The sequence below is a fragment of the Oncorhynchus nerka genome, linkage group LG12 (genome assembly GCF_034236695.1).
Source record: "Oncorhynchus nerka isolate Pitt River linkage group LG12, Oner_Uvic_2.0, whole genome shotgun sequence".
Lineage (NCBI taxonomy): Eukaryota > Metazoa > Chordata > Actinopteri > Salmoniformes > Salmonidae > Oncorhynchus > Oncorhynchus nerka.
The window spans coordinates 62,197,897-62,214,114 of record NC_088407.1 but is presented as its reverse complement, the minus strand read 5'-3'; the positions used below and the strand labels follow the sequence as shown (position 1 = coordinate 62,214,114).

General features: G+C 42.2%; 2 protein-coding genes across 4 annotated transcripts in view; both read left to right on the top strand.

Moving 5' to 3' along the window:
* Positions 1–476: 476 nt before the first annotated feature.
* Positions 477–6,556, top strand: msh4 (mutS homolog 4; the record flags this gene model as incomplete). The annotated part of the gene is given in 21 exon segments (XM_029675464.2): positions 477–509; positions 511–661; positions 906–1,079; positions 1,173–1,339; positions 1,495–1,605; positions 1,693–1,808; positions 1,912–2,085; positions 2,191–2,363; positions 2,490–2,557; positions 2,668–2,742; positions 2,827–2,891; positions 2,990–3,159; positions 3,319–3,455; positions 3,700–3,803; positions 4,052–4,176; positions 4,846–5,046; positions 5,166–5,284; positions 5,379–5,507; positions 5,681–5,855; positions 5,949–6,037; positions 6,173–6,556. Coding segments are annotated over 21 exon segments (2,754 nt in total), but the record flags the coding sequence as incomplete, so codon positions are not given.
* Positions 6,557–6,655: 99 nt separating this feature from the next.
* Positions 6,656–16,218, top strand: part of ktn1 (kinectin 1) — a 36,100-nt gene continuing 26,537 nt past the window's right edge. Inside the window, exon 1 of one of the 3 annotated variants that reach the window (XM_029675460.2) lies at positions 6,656–6,825. The gene's annotated coding sequence lies outside the window, so the exon portion shown is untranslated. The remainder of the gene's footprint in view (positions 6,826–16,218) is intronic. The other 2 variants (XM_029675459.2, XM_029675463.2) reach the window with 2 other exon arrangements.

Here is a 16,218-nt window from a genome sequence, read left to right as displayed (position 1 = left end):
ATAGTCTTTTCCGGTCTATTTAAGGGGGTTGCTCTCCCGTAAATACCAATGTGATATAGCAGCCGGGGCTGGTCTACTGCTGCGTTCATATCAACTGGGAACTCGGTCTTCTCCGACTTCAGTGCGTTTAATACAGCTGGAAACTCGGAAATAAACTAGTTCCGACTGGGGAAAATATTCTGAAAAGGCATGAACGGGGAACTCCCGACTTTCCGACCTGAGTATCAATGGCAAGATGATTTGACCTAGGTTTTTTCCCCAAGATCCCAGTTGTTGTGGAAGCACCATTAATGTTTGCTTTACAATTACAAATGCAGCTTAGTGTGTGTGTGTGAACTGTGCCTGGTATTACGCTCGTGCGCTGAATAAGTTAGCTGACTCGCGCCCATTCACCTGACGTGGCGGGAAAGTTATACACGAGCGCTTCCTTGAGGTTAACAAACTGACGTGTCCTACATTTATTATAATTTCTCTAAATTTCTGTGCCGAATCACCATCAAAACTCTTTAAATGCTTCGAAGTAGCACAGAGGAGTTGACACCTGGCAACACCACGGACTCCGGAAGAAGCTCGGTGCTGTCACCTTTGGATCATCGAGGCGGACAAAGTGGGCCTGTGTCACTCGGTCGTGGATCAACATCTGCAGGGCTGCTCACAAGAGGTAGGTCTGCAGAAGTTATTTAACGTTAGCTATGTAAACAAGCATGCTAGATAGCAAAGCTAACGATTCTGATGAAATGGAAATCATGTTGGCAAAGTTAAGGACTGCCAAATTCTCTAAATAAGGCTTATACACATGTTCATATGTTTTATTATCTAGGCTACAAAGCACTTAGCCAGGCAGGCTTATTTAGATTGAGTTGTAGTCTACAAGTTGATGGCCTCTTTCTTTGACTCTGGTCAAGTGATTCACAGCTTCAGAGGGGGAAGGACAAGTTCATCTGTCCCACCATCCAGTGGCTCCTCATTCTGTGGGACCCCCAGACTCATGGGGGGGACCCCCAGACTTGGGAGGACCCCAGGCTTAGCTGGGGCTCTAGGCATACACCCTGCATGGACGCCACAGACTGAACCCTCTGGTAAAAGCCATAAAGACACACGCAACTGAGTTGTTTTTCACTGGGCTGTCTCAGTTTGAGAGTTTAATTATTCCGCTCTCTCCATCCCTGCAGTGACCACTAGCTGCTCCTCTGTGACATCGACCACTGCTGCCTCTGTGATTGTGGCGGTGGTAGAAGGGCGTGGGTTGGCCAGGGGGGAGATTGGCATGGCCAGTATCAACCTGAAATGCCCAGAGCTGGTCCTCTATCAGTTTGCAGACACTGGGACCTATGCCAAGGTAGACCATAATAAACAAACTGGCTGAATTGGTTTACTGTCTTCAGTATCTCAGAACAGGGAGAGACAGGCAAATCCATCTCCGTGCAGCCTAGCTAAGTGCATGGTTATCTCAGTGTACTAAATGAGCGTTAAACTTCTCTGATCCACTACCAGGTTATCACCAAGCTTCACATCCTGGTGCCACTCGAGATACTGATGCCAGACACTGCCAGTGAGAAAGGCAAAGGGACCAAGCTATACAGCCTAATCACAGAAAACTTTCAGGTGCTGAGTCAAGGTGGTCTGTCTATACTGCTGAAGTGAGACTTTGTCTTATGTGTTATTTGTTGCCTAACCTTCTTTATGTTTCAGTCAGTAGCTTTCACTGCAATCCAGAGAAAGTACTTCAATGAGAGAAAAGGGCTGGAATACATCCAGCAACTGTCTGCACCAGAGTACAGCACTGTTATTATGGAGGTGCAAGCTAAGTATGTCACTGGGCTCAGAGAGCACAACAATAATAGTCTGTCACTTCATAATAATCAATCAGGCAGAATAACCCGTCCAGTAAACTGCAGTGTTCATCCCCAGATACTATTGCCTGGCAGCTGCGGCTGCTTTACTGAAATACTTTGAGTTCATTCAGAACTCCATTTATGCACCAAAGTCACTGAAAGTAAGCTTCAAAGGGAGTGAGCATACTGCCATGATCGACTCAGCGTCTGCCACTAACCTGGAGCTGGTTGTCAACAACAGGGACCACAGGTATGGTGGCTTGGCAGAAGGATGTGAAACTGTCTCACTTATCAGTATTTCAAACATGGTCAATACATCAAGAGAGTATGTGACGTCTAGTGTGTGTGTGTGCAGGAGTGAACATACCCTGTTAGGGGTTCTGAACTACACCAAAACCCCTGGTGGGGGAAGGAGGCTGCGCTCTAACATTCTAGAGCCCTTGCTGGATGTCGATACCATAAACATACGTCTAGACACCATTCAAGAGCTGTTACAGGATGAGGAGCTCTTCTTTGGCTTAAAGAATGGTTAGTAACAGCTACTAACTGCATTACCTTATATTACAGTGATAGGTTTTCAATATTGATTGACAGTTCTGTACAGATTAGTGTGAACTTGTGTATTTCCTTTGCTCATTTCTACTGTGACTGCAGCCATTGGACATTTTCTGGATATAGACCAACTGCTCTCTGTTCTTGTCCAGATCCCCAAGCAGGAAACGGTACATATAGATTTTTAAAAAATGGTTTCCTGAAGATAAGAGTTGTCAGAGCCATAATGATGGAACAGTGAGAGGAATGTTAGAATCTGTCAATTTTCTTCTCAATGAAGGTTCAAGTTGCAGAGTCAAAGATTACACATGTGATTCAGCTGAAGCATACTCTGGAGTTGGTACCACCACTGAGGGTAAGTGCTCGGTGTCCTTATAATATATTCAAAATCATTACTGTTGTACCATGTGCCTTTTTATTACCAGTATTGTGTAAACAGATGGTGCTGAAGAACTGTAACACTGCTCTGCTGAAGGCTTACAGCAGCTCACTGGAGGACAACAGGTACATAATCACTAAAGGGATTGGGTTTTCCATTAACAAGCCTCTCGATAGAACACCTCTCAGGCACATTGCCTCCATTGATCCTGTTATGTTCTCAGGTTTGACATGATCCTGGAGCAGATCAAGTCAGTGATTAATGATGACACCAGCTACATGAAGGGGAGCCTCAACATGCGCACACAGAAGTGCTACGCTGTGCGCCCCAACATCAACGAGTTCCTGGACATTGCCCGGCGAGCCTACACTGAGATTGTGGATGACATTGCAGGTGTTCACTAGATGGTTATGATGTCTTAAAGGGATATGCAAATGTATAATCTCTTATCGGATTATGCCTAATTGATTTCAAACACTTTGATGTGTTATGTGTAGCCTACAGTCAATCTTTCCTGGTGGGAATTACATAATGACCCATGTTGATGCACAGGGCTGGTTGACCAGGTGGGGGAGAAGTATGGCTTGCCGATACGCACCAGCTTCAGCACAGCTCGAGGCTTCTTCATCCAGATGAAACTGGAGGGGGTAGCTTTACCTGATGGGGTACTCCCAGCTGACTTCATCAAGGTAATAACTTATTTGATGAACACCTCTGTACCTGACAATGCTGGACTGTGGCAATGGTGAATGGGGTATACAGAGCTTTAAGTGAGAACCCATTACAAAGTGTCATATAGCTTCATGTTCATGGTTTAAAATTGTTGTACCTGTCAATTGCTTTGGCTCTATATTACACTAAAACTTGTTCAGGAATTCTCCATAGTAATATATTTTCATATTCTTGCTGTGTTTTTATTCACACTTTCCTCAGGTGACGAAGCACAAGAACAACTACAGCTTCACCACAGCAGACCTGATGAAGATGAATGATCGCTGTGATGAGGCCCTGAGGGAAATATTTCACATGTCCTATGTGTGAGTAAAGAGCAGCTTCAGTCTCACAATTATCAGGCTACATTTTCAGTGTATAATGTGTACATAAAAATATGTATTCTTTGCTTTGATCTGTCTGTCAAACCTACCCTTTATTTCTGTTATGATCATGTGTCATAAAATGTATTTGAGGGAAGTTGGATTGACTTAATATTGTTTACCCAGTAGATGGGGCTATTGCGTTTGGCATTGTAGATAATTTTGTCCTGTTTCCACCTATCTCTTTCCAGGGTGGTGTGTCAGCTGCTGAATACAGTTCATGAGCATATCCACTGTCTTTACAAACTGTCCGATGCTGTGTCCATGCTAGACATGCTGCTGTCACTAGCCAATGCATGCACCATCTCAGACTATGGTAAATCAAGCAGGAAAGTTAAATGTAAATCAATTATTAATTTCCTGCCTACATATCTGCAAAAAATGTGTTGCTCAAATTCAGTCAGATTCAAGCTATCCCTGGAGTGGTTTGACCTCGCTCTGAGTCTAGACAGTATCTGAAGAAACCCACCCACTCATCCATCTCTCATAGCAGCATGAGTAAATAGTGTGTCAGCAGCAGCACCCTCTGTTCTCTTCTATAAGTGACGAAGAGGCTGCTGTGATCTGCTCTCTATTTAACATTGGTTGCCCTGCTAGCTTAAGTTGTCTGGGCAGCAGCTCCCATAACCATGTGGGTGGTGACCAATGGCCCACAGCTGTCTGAAACAAGATCTCTGGAGGGACACGTGCTGACTGTCGGCCTTCTCTGTCTGTCATCTCACTCTCAGATTACCCTGGTCAAGAAACCATTACTGTATTTGACCAGACCAATCTTTCTGCATGACACGACTACTGTAGATGTCTGTTTCGTCTGCATGCTAGAAGTGTTTTGAATTTTCTCATAAAATGTGTGATAAAATAACAAACCCAACTGAATGTCATCCACAGCAATTCAACACTGAGTAAAACATTTATTTACTAACCATGTAATTATGAATTTGTATTGTGTTCTTCCTAAAGTTGTTTTCCTTCTCTGTGCCTGCAGTGCGTCCTGAGTTCACAGACACACTGGCCATCAAGCAGGGTCGTCACCCCATTCTGGAGCGCATCGTTGGCCAGCAGCCCGTGTCCAACAACAGCTACATCTCTGAGGGCAGCAACTTTGTCATCATCACTGGGCCCAACATGAGCGGCAAGTCCACCTACCTCAAACAGGTGGCGCTGTGCCAGATCATGGCTCAGATAGGTGGGAAACTACTAAATTAATTTAAAATGGAATGTAGTTATATAATTAACTTAATTTTCAGTGTTGTAACCATTCAACAGGCTTACTCACAGGCTACTTATATAATGAATCTGATCTAGGCTCCTTTGTCCCTGCTGAGTATGCCTCCTTCCGCATTGCTGACCAGATTTTCACCAGAATCGGGGTGGATGACGACTTTGAGACCAACTCCTCAACCTTTATGGTGGAAATGAAGGAGGTACATTTCCCATAGATATTTGCCACTTAGTGGTTTTGTATGTATTTTCGAAATACCGCAAAGTAATTCTGATTCATTTCTTTGTACTCCCAAGGTCTCATATTTAATCCATAATGTGAGTGATAGGTCTCTCATTATCATAGACGAGCTTGGGCGTGGTACTAGTGCTGAGGAGGGTGTCGGCATCTGTCACTCTGTCTGCGAATTCCTCCTTAGCCTCAGGGTAGGTACGGTGTGGCCAACCAGCACAGTGCCTCTCTCCTGTCTGAAACAATATGTGATTAATTGTATTTTTGTGTATGAATCATGGAGGCCTTTCTTTTCTTTGACTTCCTGCTCAGTTCACAATCTATCATAAGATAAATGTGTGCTCAGCTGTTTACCTGCTGGTCCCAGGCGTTCACGCTGTTCGCCACACACTTCCTGGAACTATGTGAGTTGGAGACATTGTACCCCAATGTGGAAAACCAGCACATGGAGGTTCAGCACACCCGCACTGGTGACACGGGTACAGAGCGTGTCATCTATACCTTCCTGCTGAGCCGTGGAAGCTCTGAGGAAAGAAACTACGGTAAGGAAATACAATCAGACACTTAACATTGTCCCATCTCAATCATTCACCTTAATTGTATAAGGTGTACGTACTGTAATGTTCAACGTTCAGGTCTGAGGGCTGCGGAGATGACTGCACTGCCTTCAACCATAATCCAAGAAGCAAAGGCGATTAGCTCTAAAGTCAGCCAACAGCTCTTGGTATGCTTTTCCAGTAGGCCATGCTTTTGGTATGCTTTCCAGTATCATTATTTAGATCTAACTTACTATCCATCATCTTATTCTCTAGTCCCTGATGGTCCGTCAACCTGTCGTCTTCCTCCAACCCTAACTCAGGCCAAGCACCACAGTGATCCGGAAACGCAACGGCAGAGAGCAGTGTACCACCTGGCCACTCGGCTCCTGCAGACAGCCAGGAACTCCAGGCTGGACCCTGACAGCCTACGCATCTATCTGAAGGGCCTGAAGAGACACTATGAAGCAGAGCTGCAGGTCATAGGAGAGCCTGTGTCCATGGAGACAGAGGAAGAATGAGTCGGATGGGGAAAGGGATGTCAAAGGGTGAGGAGAGAGGAATTTTAAGGGAGCTTGTGGACTTATGAGTGATGCTGTTTGACTATATCTTCTATAATGATATTCAATGACGTTGTTAGATATGTAGTATTTGTTTTCTCAATGTTAATCTGTAATATTTAAATAAAACATTTCTATATTTTCTAAGTGTCTATTATTAACTTGGAGCGGGGCAAGGGAGGGGCCCACATTTTAAACACCCACGTTGCTTCAAAACCCCTATCAGAGAAGAAGGCCCTGCCTTTCCTATATCCTCATCTCCAGTCCTCTCTTAGTTGAATTTTACGCTGTGTGCTGAGACACATCGACCCGCCCCCGCGAAACAAGATACACAGGCAGCGTTGAGTTGTGCTGCTCTGGGGAACTCTCCATTTAATTTCAACATTTAGGAAACTGCGGCACTAAAACACCTCAGGGTATGTACATTGCATTTTCTCATACATGATTATTATTTTAAAACGAGCTAGTCACGCAAGGCTGTGCTTAGATGAAACAGTAATCTGGGCCTGGCACTAGCCCCAACGCACTGCCGGAAAATCGGGACGCAAGAGCGGGTCAGATTTCAGGACAGGGCTGGGTGACTAGGCGAGGCCTTTTTGTTGGGATTGGCTTCTCAGGTGCTGTACTCCTGGGTTAGTAGCAGTTTTGGGAACGTTATTTGTAAACTACAAATGATTTTGTTTCCAGTATTTCACCTGTTTTATAATATAAAAACTATGTCCGTGCGTATCGAGACGTCACTCACTGACCAGACAAGTTTTCCCGCAAGTGTCATGATTTGTAGCACGTTGACACAGATGGAACTGGCTAACGTAACGTTATTCACTTCATTTATTTATTGCTGGCTGGCTAGCTAGTTTACCTTGGACAGCAAACTACCTAGCTAGCTGAACGCCCTGACCCAAAAAGATGGCGTACTTCGTTTGTGGCTAAAGTAAGGTAGGCTTCATTGGAAAAGCCGGAGTGGTTAACTATTCATTATTAACGTTACACACAAACATGTGCGCCCCTAGTCAAATAATGACAGTACGGCTTTGTAACTAACCAGTTGGTATCCAAAGCAAGGCCTTACCAAAGCCCTCCCGTCAGTATCGTGTCCACCATTGATGTACGTTGCTAGCAAGTTACACTGAACAAATATCTAAACGCAACATGCAAAGTTTTGGTTCCTTGTTTCATGAGTTGAAACAAAAGAACCCAGAAATGTTCCAAACGCACAAAAAGCTTTTTTCTCTCAAATTTGCTAAAATTAATTTGCGTTTCTTCTTTGCCAAGATGTGATCCACCAGACAGGTGTGGCATATCAAGGTGATTAAATGGCATGCTCACTACAAATTAAGTTGTATTTGTCACACACATGGTTAGCAGATGTTCATGCGAGTGTAGCGAAATGCTTGTGCTTCTAGTTCCGACAATGCAGTAGTAACCGACGAGTAATCTAACCTAACAATTCCACAACTGCTACCTTATACACACAAGTGTAAAGGGATAAAGAATATGCACATAAAGATATGAATGAGTGATGGTACCGAACGGCATAGGCAAGATGCAGTAGATGGTATCGAGTACAGTATATACATATGAGATGAGTAATGTAGGGTATGTAAACATAAAAGTGGCATAGTTTAAAGTGGTTAGTGATACATGTATTACATAAAGATGCACCTTGTGTTGGGGACAAAAGGCCACTCTAAAATATGCAGGCCACTCTAAAATATGCAGTTTTTTTCACACATCTCATGTTTTGAGGGCGTGGGCAACTGGCATTCTGACTGCAGGAATGTCCACCAGAGCTGTTGCCTGGGAGCTTAATGTTAATTTCTCTACCATAAGCTCTCCAACCAGCCTCATAAACACAGACCACATGTATGTCATCGTGTGGGCGAGCGGTTTGCTAATGTCAATGCTGTGAACCGAGTATCCCATGGTGGGGGTATGGGCAGACAAAAGCTACAGACAAACACAATTGCATTTTATCAATGGCAATTTTGAATGCACAGCGATACCGTGAAGTGATCTGAGGCCCATTCATGCCATTCATCGCTGCCACCTCATGTTTCAGCATGATAATGCACTGCCCCACGTCGCATGGAAGCTGAAAATGTCCCAGTTCTTCCATGACCTGCATATTCACCAGACATGTCACCCATTGAGCATGTTTGGGACGCTCCGGATCAACGTGTGCGACCGCATGTTCCTGCCAATATCCAGCAACTTCGCACAGCTATTGAAGAGGAGTGGGACAACACTCCACAGGTCACAATCAACCGGCTGATCAACTCTATGCGAAGATGCCGCGCTGCATGAGGCAAATGGTGGTCACACCAGATACTAACTGGTTTAATCATCCATGCTCCTACCTTTTTTGCATATCTGTATTCCCAGTCAAATGAAATCCATAGATTTAGGCCTAATTCATTTATTTAAGTTGACTTATGAACTGTTTTTCAGTAAAATATTGAATTGTTGTTTTTGTTCAGTATAGATAATACATTATGGTTAGTAAGATAATAGCAGAACAATATCTAACCACAAGTGCTGCTTGCAAACTTACGTGCAAGGACATGGAAGGCATGCTAGCAGAGACTGAACATTTCATCACCTTGAAACAGAACTGATTAACCCAGGGGCTAGGCCTTATGCAATACCAGCTAGGGGAGTCTTGCTTAGAACAGAGCCTGTTCTCATATTAAGCATGGCCCAAAACACCCATTGTAGGCAGTTTTGTGGGTAAAGGAAATTACTATTTTACCTGTAGAATAGTTTTATTAGCTAGCTGGTTACATTCACATCATTACACTGTTTTAATGGGTGGAGGGGTGACTGTTTTGAATTGTCCCAGTCATCTGCGCCTAAATGTTTATTAGGCTTATCATGTGATCTCTAATTGTCTAATACAATGATTGTTGTGAGCCTCACATCAGTGTGCATTTCTCTCCCACCATCTGTAGCTGTTGTGAAGAATGAGTGATCCTTGAGGTTTGTGTTTAACTAGCTAGGCTACTCCAGTATTTTGAAGATGATCTCTGCTTGTCATGTCTAACATTTTAACTGGATAAAATCCCCCAAGTGCTCTTATTCATTACCCAGCAACTTGTGTTGACAGGGGCCATCTACAAAATCTGTATTGCATGACATTTGGTAAATGCTGTCCTTATGTTGCAGCCATATGAGGTATTTTTGCAGTAGGCGATATATGTCCAGACCCCTGGTCCTTTTCCTTACTTTAGGGCTGTAATTATTAGTCCAAAGAAGTTTTGCAACTAAAACAAGCGTTTCTATTTGACAAATTTAGTTAGGTTCTTCCCTGTTTGCCACCATTTAAGAAACAGATTCGCCGTAATTAATACACCCCAGTAGTGATTGGTCAGTTAGGACTGTGTGTGTGTGAATGGCAGCCTTCTCTTGTGAATCTTATTCCAGATATGGCTTGAAGGGGTGGTGGTTCTATTTGTTGGCACCCACAGGGCTGACTGCTGAGATACCTTATCAGCCTCTGGCTTCAGAGAGGCGCTGCAGTAAGCCTCATGGCGTAACCTGGATACTGAGGGATGTAATGGCTGGTTATCAATGTCTTCCTCTCAGTATCTCTGTTGGGTTTATTTGCAAGACTTAAATTGTCCATGTTTTGGCCTGTTCAAGAATATATCCTACTGAAACATTAGCAGACTAAAAAGAAGTTTACTGCTGTTATTTCTGAACACGGTATTACTGACACATATTACAGATACAGGTCAGGTGTAGTGTGCCCTTAAAGGCTGGTTTGTCATGTTCTGTTTTCTCTCCTTGAGGACTGATTGTTTATAAAGGGTTCCTGACACAGAGGCTGCCATGTCTGCCCATGCTAAAACAGGAGCTCCAGCTAGCCAGTGGCTGGATTCCGGAGAGCCAATGGCCCGAGAGGGCTTTGTCTTCCGGGCTCATTTCCATGCTGGGACATGGCTCCTGTTGTACTGGGAAACTTTTTCACCCTCCAGTCTAAAGCATAGCTAGGGCTGAAAGCAAGCAGGCAAGCATGATGCGATTTACCCCACCCATCCTGTCCACACTGCCTTAGTGTTCTTTTCTGCTTAAGAGGTGTTTACTTTCACAGCTCCAGTTGTCCCGCCTAGGGTGTTTCCTGGTGAAGTAAATGTTACGTTGGCTGCTCCGGTTTGGCCCTGAAAGGGTTTGTGGCCCAGCCCCTTGCTAATCAGTTTTGACTTTTGCACCTATATATATTATGGTTTCTTTGTGTGTCTGTGTGACCTTGTACTCAATGGAAGAATTCACATTTTGAATACATTGGGCATAGGACAATCATGCCCTTTTACTCCCATCTCTTGTTATTGAGCAACTTTGGTTCATATTGTTAGCCTTGAAAGCCTCTAGTTGCTTTTACTGCTGGTATCATGTCCAATATGGATTAAGTACTTTCAAATGAGGTATCCAATAAGCTCATTTCACTCAACAGATAAGCAAATCTTATTCAAAAAAGAGATGTGGCAAAAAACCTTGTGCCAATATTTGCTCTTCTGATCAACTAGAAACTGGCACATTAACCATTATGGGGTTTGAATATGGGCAAATTCATGGAATTTAGACTGAACATTTTCCAAAAACACATTTACTTGGAACAATGCTGATGTGGAGTTTGGTAACAGAATGATAAAATCTGACTGTTTGTGACCAAGTTTTCCAAAAGCTCTGTTAAATATCTACTCCAAATTAAGATTCAAAGATGTCTGCAGAAAGAATGGGGTGTCTGCTGTGACTTGACACCTTGGGGTAGAAAATAAATCTATTTTGGTTATTCAACTACAGTAAGTTGAGTGGATCAACACCCTGTAACAGAATGACAATGGGTCCCTTATCTGTACTACACAGAAATGCGTAATTATGGATATGAATGTCGTTCTCTTTATGATGATGTGTCCTGAATAGGTACAATATGCAATATCCTCCTTTGCATATTTGGGTATTATTTGACACCCAGGCTATTTTAACAAAAACACAATTTATTCAATCATGTATGCCTGTTTGGACAGCTCAATAGAGTACAGTGCAGTAGAGTATAGTCAAGACAGTATATTGCACTGTACATTACTTTAGTGTGCTCTACTGCAATGGTTCTCAACCTTTTTCAGTTACTGTTACCACCAACTGAATTGTTCTCTGCCCAGAAAGCCCACTCCTGTGCATTTTACCAGTAAGCTTATGGTCTCTCAAGTCTTCTCAAGTACCCCTTGTGGATAGGCCAAGTACCCCCAAGTGTCCTAGAACCACTGCTCTTCTGGACACAGTACTATGCTGTCCGAACTTGTGAAACATGAACTATTATTGGTTCAGACCAAAAATCTACATCTGTGGACATTGAAATAAAGGCCAGGGCGGACTTAACAAATTTCAACTACTTTTCAACATCCATGAATGTCCGGTGTTCAGTGGGTGAGGATGCTGGTTGAAAGAAAGAGAATTTCAGGGCCTCCCGGGTGGCGCAGTGGTTAAGGGTGCTGTACTGCAGCGCCAGCTGTGCCACCAGAGACCCTTTGTTCGCGCCCAGGCTCTGCCGCGACCGGGAGGTCCGTGGGGTGACTCACAATTGGCCTAGCGTCGTCCGGGTTAGGGAGGGCTTGGCCGGCAGGGATATCCTTGTCTCATCGCGTACCAGCGACTCCTGTGGCAGGGCGGGCGCAGTGCATGCTAACCAAGGTTGCCAGGTGCACGGTGTTTCCTTCGACACATTGGTGCGGCTGGGTTGGATGCGCGCTGTGTTAAGAAGCAGTGGGCTTGGTTGGGTTGTGTATCGGACGACGCATGACTTTCAACCTTCGTCTCTCCCGAGCCCGTACGGGAGTTGTAGCAATGAGACAAAATAGTAGCTACTAAAAAACTATTGGATACCATGAAATTGGGGAGAAAAAGGGGTAAAATTAAATAAAAAATAAATAGAAAGAAAGAGAATTTTCACACTCTTGCGTTGACCACCAGACAGAAAAAAGGTGTTTAGCTGAACATAGTGGAAGGGAGGACAGTAAGTAGCAGGTGACCCAACTGTGGCTTGTGACTACTATGATTTCTTCAATTGCAGTCATTCTGTTACAGATTTTTCGGATTGAGACTGGCAGAAAAAATGCATTTAAATGTCAATGGCATGGTATAGACCGGACACCTTTTTTCTTTTTTTGTGGTTTCACTTGTTTTGGAGAAACTTGCCCCAAACAGCAAATCACTTCCTCATTCTTGTTGTGTAGTATTAAGGCTGGGCTACATGGCCTAAAAAGCTGATTTTTAATTATTATTATTATTATTATTATTTTTAAATCCTATGGGCGATTCATGATAGTTCTCTCTCGCTCAACGTCTTTTCTGTAAATATGCATTGTTGCACAATTTAAAGGTCAAGACACTGCATTTCAAACAGTCGTGAATGATCTAATGAATTCGGGGCTTGCTAAATTTATACCTAAAGCTGAATATAAGCCTTCAACCCACATTTATTTGATAAACAATTTTTTTGTGTGCAAATTGCTGATCTGGCTTCCAAGTCCGTCTATGAAAATTCCCTTTTTTGTTACAAATTCAACCAGAACCATGTGTAATGCACATTCACGAATAATGACAAAATGTATTATAGCAGGCGTTAAAGAAAATAATATAAACAGGTCTCATAAACCATCTCAAGCACACCTGCTAGTGAGTAGCCAGCTAATCTTTTTTATATTTCAAGTCTAGCCAACTTGGATCTATACGATTGCTAACAAGGTAGAACTATGAATTATTATGAATACACCCTCCTGTCCATCTCCAACTGTTTGAACACCATAACTTGTTTAGATGTTAAAATCAACTGGCCTTATTTCTCAGAATGAAAACGAGATGCCAATTCCTTATATAAATGGATTTTTATGCTCAATGTTGCACATTTATAAAACAGACTAGACAGCTAGCACAAAAGTATATGGCTAAAATGCTGCCCGCACTATGTGGTACCTCAATGCTGTGCACGACAAACAGGGTTGGATTTTGTCATTGGCGGGTAAAGGCATCTGCATGCTTCCCAGCCAAAACAGTTTGGAAGAGTTTGTGCATATATTATGTAGTTTTTGTTCGTTTTGGACTTCCGTAATTTTTTTTTGTTTTTTTTGTTTTGACTGTTAGGGCAACAATTTATTTTTTTCTAGAAGCAAGCTGAAGGCTGTAGCCAGAGTATATTTGTCGGTGATTGGTCAACAGTAGGGATTCTTCAATAAAGTGTTTGTCATTCAATGAGACTACTCATTTTCATGCACATTTTGAGAAACAAAGTACCAAACATCTTAGTTAGATGTAAAATTATATGACGTAGATCTTCAAAGCAAAAACGTCAATTAATGACCAATTTTGTTTTGTTTTTTTGTTCTCCGATTAATTCGGACTGGCTACGGCGCCTCTAAATGGACAAACGGCTGTTTTCTAATTTTCCAAGCTACAGTCTTTTTAAGGGAGTGTGCAAGCACACTCTTTCGGTTCTCGGCTAGGCGCCAGCTGAATGGAGACATTCTACACTTCTTCGGGCTAAGGAGCAGTATTCAGAAATTTGGATGAATGAGGTGCCCAAAGTAAATTGCCTGTTACTTAGGCCCAGAAGCTAGGATATGCATATAATTGGTAGTATTGGATAGAAAACACTCTAAAGTTTCGAAAACTGTTAAAATAATGTCTGAGTATAACAGAGGACAATCCATCCAGATTTAGTTTTATTTCAGCTCACCCTTGGTTACTACTACGCCTGTCAATGGGAACATAAAAGGAAGACCTCCCAGATTGCAGTTCCAAGGGCTTCCACTATAAGTCAACCGTTTTTAGAAAGAGTTTCAGGCTCGTTTTTTGAAAAATGAGCTAGAATTTGTAGTTTTAGTACGTGGCTCCCATTTTGGCTGTAGTGTTTGTTGCGTGTTCCGTTGAGTGCGCGTACTTCGGTTATTTATCTCCGGTAATGGTCTCCGGTGTTCTCCGTCTTAAATTTGATAATTTATTTACATATTAGGGTACCCGAGGATTGATTAGGAACGTTGTTTGATATGTTTGGAAGAAGTTTATTGGTAACTTAGGTATTCATTTTTATGCATTTTGAATGAGGGAAACCGGTGGATTACAAAGTCTAGCGTGCCAATGAAACTGATTTCTTGGGGATATAAAGAAGGACTTTATCGAACAAAAGGACCATTTGTTATGTAACTGGGACCCTTGTGATTGCAACCAGATGATCTTCAGAGGTAAGTGATTTATTTTATCGCTATTTCTGTCTTTCGCGACGCCTCTGCTTGGTTGGAAAACTTGTAATGCTTTTGTGTGCGGGCGCTGTCCTCGGATAATCGCATGGTGTGCTTTCGCCGTAAAGCCTTTTTGAAATCTGACAACGCGGCTGGATTAACAAGAAGTTAAGCTTTTAAATGATGTATGACAATTGTATTTTCATGAATGTTTAATATTACGATTTCTGTCATTTGAATTTCGCGCTCTGCAATTTCACCGGATGTTGTCGAGGTGAGACACTAGCATCCCAATGATCCGTAAGAAGTTAAGGCATCATCATGCTTAATTCACTAGCCACATTTGGGAACTGTTATTTAAAATATATCTAATATATATACACACACACACACACACACTACTGTTCAAAGTTTGGGGTCACATAGAAATGACCTTGTTTTTGAAAGAAATGTGATTTTAAAATAAATAAAAAATGCATCAAATTGATCAGAAATGCAGTGCAGACATTGTTAATGTTGTAAAGGACTATTGTAGTTGGAAACAGCAGTTTTTTAATTGAATATCTACATAGGTGTACAGAGGCCAATTCTCAGCAACCATCACTGCTATGTTCCAATGGAATGTTGTTAGCTAATCCAAGTTTATCATCTTAATAGGCTAACTGATCATTAGAAAACCCTTTTGAAATTTATGTAAGCACAGCTGAAAACTGTTCTGATTAAAGAAGCAATAAAACTGGCCTTCTTTAGACTAGTTGAGTATTTGGAGCGTCAGCATTTGTGGGTTTGATTACAGGCTCAAAATGGCCTGAAACAAAACTTACTTTTGAAACTCATCAGTCTATTCTTGTTCTGAGAAATGAAGGCTATTCCATGTGAGAAATTGCCAATAAACGGAAGATCTCGTACAACCCTGTGTACTACTCCCTTCACAGAACAGGGCAGACTGTTCCTAACCAGAATAGAAAGAGTGGGAGGCCCCGGTGCTCAACTGAGCAAGAGGACAAGTGCATTAGGGTGTCTAGTTTGAGAAACCGATGCCTCACAAGTCCTCAAACTGCCGTCTTCATTTAAATAGTAACCGCAAAACACCAGTCTCAACTAGAGGGTCGACCGATTATGATTTTTCAACGCCGATACCAATTATTGGAGGACAAAAAAATCAGATACCGATTAATCTGACTTGAATTTTTTTTGTTGTTGTTGTAAGATGACAATTACAACAATACTGAATGAACACTTAATTAAACTTAATATAATACATCAATAAAATCAATTTAGCCTCAAATAAATAATGAAACATGTTCAATTTGGTTTAAATAATGTAAAAACAAAGTGGTGGAGAAGAAAGTAAAAGTTCAATATATGCCATGTAAGAAGGCTAACTTTTAAGTTCCTTGCTCAGAACATATGAAAGCTGGTGGTTCCTTTTAACATGAGTCTTCAATAAACCCAGGTAAGAAGTTTTAGGTTGTAGTTATTATAGGACTATTTCTCTCTCTACCATTTGTATTTCATATACCTTTTGACTATTGGATGTTCTTATAGGCACTTTAGTATTGCCAGTGTAATAGT